The 4,480-nt window shown below is 40.4% G+C and overlaps 1 protein-coding gene across 1 annotated transcript in view; it reads left to right on the top strand.

Annotated features, from left to right (window-relative positions):
- Positions 1-300: 300 nt before the first annotated feature.
- Positions 301-4,480, top strand: part of BST1 (bone marrow stromal cell antigen 1) — a 46,842-nt gene continuing 42,662 nt past the window's right edge. The window contains exon 1 of the mRNA XM_007950084.1: positions 301-314. Coding sequence (XP_007948275.1) covers positions 301-314 — 14 coding nt within the window. The remainder of the gene's footprint in view (positions 315-4,480) is intronic.

The raw sequence follows: 4,480 nt of genomic DNA, 5'->3' as shown, positions 1-4,480 counted from the left end.
AGATCTTGAAACATCCTTTGTGATGATGAATACCATGCCATTCCTTTTCAATTTCTCATTCTTGGCATAGATCATATGGCTGTCTGATCAAAATGGCCCAAACTGGTCCATTTCAGTTCACTAATGCCCAGGATATCAATCTTTATGCATTCCATTTCATTTTTGACAACTTGCAAAAATTAGCTCCCTTATATTTTCTCAGGAAACTACTGGAAGATGTGCTCCAAAAAGCAAGAAGTAAGGTATGGTATCTACAAAACAATGATCCAACACAGGGAAGGCAAGAAGGGAGATATCGAGATGAAATTCAACAGGTCAGCCAGTTCAGATTGGGACAAGAGTCTGGGTAACTCTAGGTAGATTTCTAAGAAAAAAAAAAAAAATAGAAATCATGCACACTTGAAATATTGACTGATGCTGTTGAATGCATTGAGAGATTTACATGTCTTGCAGAATCTTTGAAGATAATGAAAAGTCCATAGAACACCAGACCACCAAGTAAGATGGTGGGCAGAGACACTTATTATATCTAGGGAAAATAAGAATTTTACCAAAAAACGAAGCATAATCATGGAATATTATAAGCTCAGTCTGAATACTATTTACAATGTTAACATAATGTAAATGCTGATTATTGATTTAAAACTTGTCATATAACCCTACTCACTCACTGCTCTTGATTCAGTTTTGACTCATAGTGACCCCTCCTTGGGTTTCCGAGGTCATATCACTACAGAAGTAGATTGGCCAACCTTCCTTCCTAGGTGTGGCTGGTGGGTTTGAACCTCCAGCCTTCTGGTTAGCAGTCAAATGCCTTAGACACTACACTACCAGAGCTCCTATAACCCTCCTGGGAATCCAAGAGGTACAGAAAGATGTCTTTTGTTGGTGGAGGGGAGTTAAAGCTAAAAGCTCTTTTTCCACCCTCAGAAATCAAAGAATAAGATAAAAAGTACAAACATCAAGAAACAGCATTGCCTTAGTTTCCTAGTACTGCCATCACAGAAATACCAGAGTTAGGTGACTTTAAAAAACAGAAATTTATTTTCTCTCCATTCAGGAGGCTAGAAGTCTGAATTCAGGGCACTGGCTGTAGGGGAAGTCTGTCTCTCTGTGGACCTGGGGGAAGATCCTTTCAGCTTCTGAAGGCCAGTAGAAATAAAATATATACCCTTTAGACTTGCTGAAAGATGGAAACTGCCCCAAACTATTAAGGAATTAACCTGCTCATAAATAACTAAGAGACCTCAGATTCATCACCCCCTGTGACATACAAAATGTTCCATGCCTAAATAACAATAAGGTTTTCACTGACCAATTTTTTGAGAAGTGGATGACCCCTTTGAAATCTGTCTTATTCTAGAGGCTCCACCAGTATTTGAAATACCAGTGGCATAGTCTCAAGCACTTGACTGGAAGCAGCAGTCAAGACATCAAAAGACGTATTGCATTGGGCAAATCTGTTGCAAAAGACTTCTTTCACGTGCTGAAGAGCAAGGATATCTCCTTGAGGACTAAGGTGCTCCTGACACAAGCCATGATATTTCCAATCGCCTGGTATGCATGTGAGAGCTGGACAATGAATAAGGAAGGTCAGAGAAGAGTTGACACTTTTGAGTTGTGGTGTTGGTGAAGAATGCTGAAAGTACCATGGACTGCTGAAAGAACTAACAAATCTGTCCTAGAAGAAGTGCAGCCAGAATGCTCCTTGGAAGCGAGAATGCCCACCTACTTTGGTCATGTTGTCAGAAGGGACCATTCTCTGGAAAAGGATGTCATGCTTGGTAAAGTGTAGGGTCAATGAAAGAGGGAAAGGCCCTCAATGAAATGGATTGACACAGTGGCTGCAGCGATGGGCTTAGGTATAGTAGGGATCATGAGGCTGACACAGGACCAGGCATTGTTTTGCTCTGTTGTACATAAAGTTGCTATGAGTCAGAGACAACTTGATGGCACATAACAACAACAGCAACAGCCTCCAACCTCACAGAAACACACAAGCCACCACAGTACAATAAACTGACAGACGAGTGGTGGAATGGGATGCATAAGGATCAATATCCTAGGCATTAATGAGCTAGTATTGGCATTTTGAATCAGATAATCATGTGATCTACCAAGTTGGGAATGACAAATTGAAAAGGAATGGTGTCGCATTCATCATCATAAAGAATGTTTTGAGATCTATCCTGAAGTACAATGCTGTCAGTGATAGGATAATACCCATATACCTACAAGGAAGACATGTTAATATTACTATTATTCAAATTTACATATCAGCCACTAAAGCCAAAGATAAAGACATTGAAGATTTTTACTGACTTTGGCAGGCTGAAACTGATGAAACATGCAATCAAGATGTACTGATGATCACTGGTGATTGGAATGCAAAAGTTGGAAACAAAAATCACCAGTAATAGGAAAATATGGCCTTGGTGATAGAAATGATGCTGGAGATTGCATGATAGAATTTTGCAAAACCAATGACTTATTCATTGCAAATACTTTTTTTCAACAACATAAATGGTGCCTATTCATGTAGACCTTGCCAGATGGAATACACAGAGATCAGATTGATTGCATCTGTGGAAAGAGGCAATGGAGAAACTCAGTATCTTCAGTCAGAACAAGACCAGGAGCTGATTGTGGGATGACATCAAAGACACTATACATGAAGAAACCAAAAGGTAATTAAGAAGACAGGAAATGAAGAAAAGACCAAAATGGTTGTCAGAAGAGACTCTGAAACTTGCCCTTGAATGGAGAGTAACTAAAGCAAATGGAAGAAATGGCAAGATAAAAAAGCTGAACAGAAGATTTCAAAGAGCAGCCTAAGAAGACAAAGTAAAGTATATAATGAAATGAGGAACTCTAGTAGCATAGTGCCTAAGGCACTTGACTGCTAACCAGAAGGCTGTTAGTTCAAACCCACCAGCCACTCCTCGGAAGGAAGGTTGGGCAATCGAGATGCTGCCTCGGAAACCCAAGGAGGGGTTACTATGAGTCGGGTCTGACTCGATGCCATATAACAACAACAACAACAGCATAATGAAATGTGTAAAGACCTGGAGTTAGAGGACCAAAAGGGAAGAACGTGCTCACTATTTCCAAAGTTGAAAGAACAGAAGAAAAAATTAAAGCCTCAAGTTGCGATATTGAAAGATTCATGGGCAAAATATTGAATGATGTAGGAAGCATAAGGAAAAAAAAAAAAAGATGGAAGGAATACACAGAGTCCCTGTACCAAAACAAATTGGTCGGTGTTCATCCATTTCAGGAGGTGGCACATGATCAAGAACCAATGGTATTGAAGGAAGAAGTCCAAACTGCACTGATGGAATTGGTGAAGAACAAGGCTCCAGAACTGACAGAATACCCATTGAGATGTTTCAACAAACAGATGCCCCTACTGAAGGCACTTACTTGTCTATGCCAAGAAATTTGGAAGATAGCTAGCTGGTCAACTGTCTGGAAGAGATCCATATTTGTGCCCACTATAAAGAAAGGTGATCCTACAGAATGTGGAAATTATCGAACAATATCTTTAATATCGCACGCAAGTAAAAAGCGCATGACCAGGCAGTATCTCATTCTGTTGTACAGAGATAGGGTCACTGTGAGTCAGAGTGGACTTGATGGAACGTAGCAACACAAAGTAACAATTTCTCAGGTCAGCCTCCAAATTGTCAATAAGAGAACACATGATCACCAACTGCCCTCATTTGTGACTACGTGTTCCTTGAATATCCTTTATCTTTACAAATGTTAACCAACACTCAAAGAAGTCTTTAACTTCCTTGTCCTTCCCTGGGCCTTTTTCCTGTACCCAGAGCTCCTTTCCACTTTCTGTTTGGATGCTGCCTGATTCATGAACCATTTGGTCAGGTTCAAATAAAGTCATTAATTAATAAATTTTCCTTTTATCTCTGAAATTCTCTTGGATGAGACCCAGCGAGCTTTGGTTCCTTGGTGATCGTTACGTGGCATGTCTTCTTCCCCTGTGTGTTCTTGGCTGCCTGTGTCTCTGCTACTTCTTATCACCCAGAGTGATTAGGTTTCAGACATACCCTACACCCATAGGGCCTTATTAACAGAGAACAACTATTTCCAGACAGGATTACATCCACAGGTATGTTTTTGTGTGTGCCAAGTCAACTCCAACTCAAAATGACTCCATGTGACAGTGTAGAACTGCACCATAGGGTTTCCTAGGCTATACTCTTATGGGATCCAATTGCCTGGTTTTATTTTTCTCCTGCAGAGCTACTGTGTAGGTTTGAACCACCAAGCTTTTGGATTAGGATTCCAAAACGTATTTTCGAGGGACACAATTCAACTTGTAACAAGGTGGTGGTGGTGTTATTTGTCGTCAAGTTGTACCTGACTCATAGTGACCCCTCCTTGGGTTTCTGAGGGAGTATAACTATGGAAGTAGATTGCCCAACCTTCCTTCGGAGGAGTGGCTGATGTAAGCATATTA

This window comes from Orycteropus afer, unplaced genomic scaffold (genome assembly GCF_000298275.1).
Source record: "Orycteropus afer afer isolate SDZICR_OR568_19922 unplaced genomic scaffold, OryAfe1.0 scaffold00262, whole genome shotgun sequence".
In the NCBI taxonomy this organism is placed as follows: Eukaryota; Metazoa; Chordata; class Mammalia; order Tubulidentata; family Orycteropodidae; genus Orycteropus; species Orycteropus afer.
The sequence above is the reverse complement of the archived record's forward strand: the minus strand, read 5'-3'. Positions and strand labels throughout refer to the sequence as shown.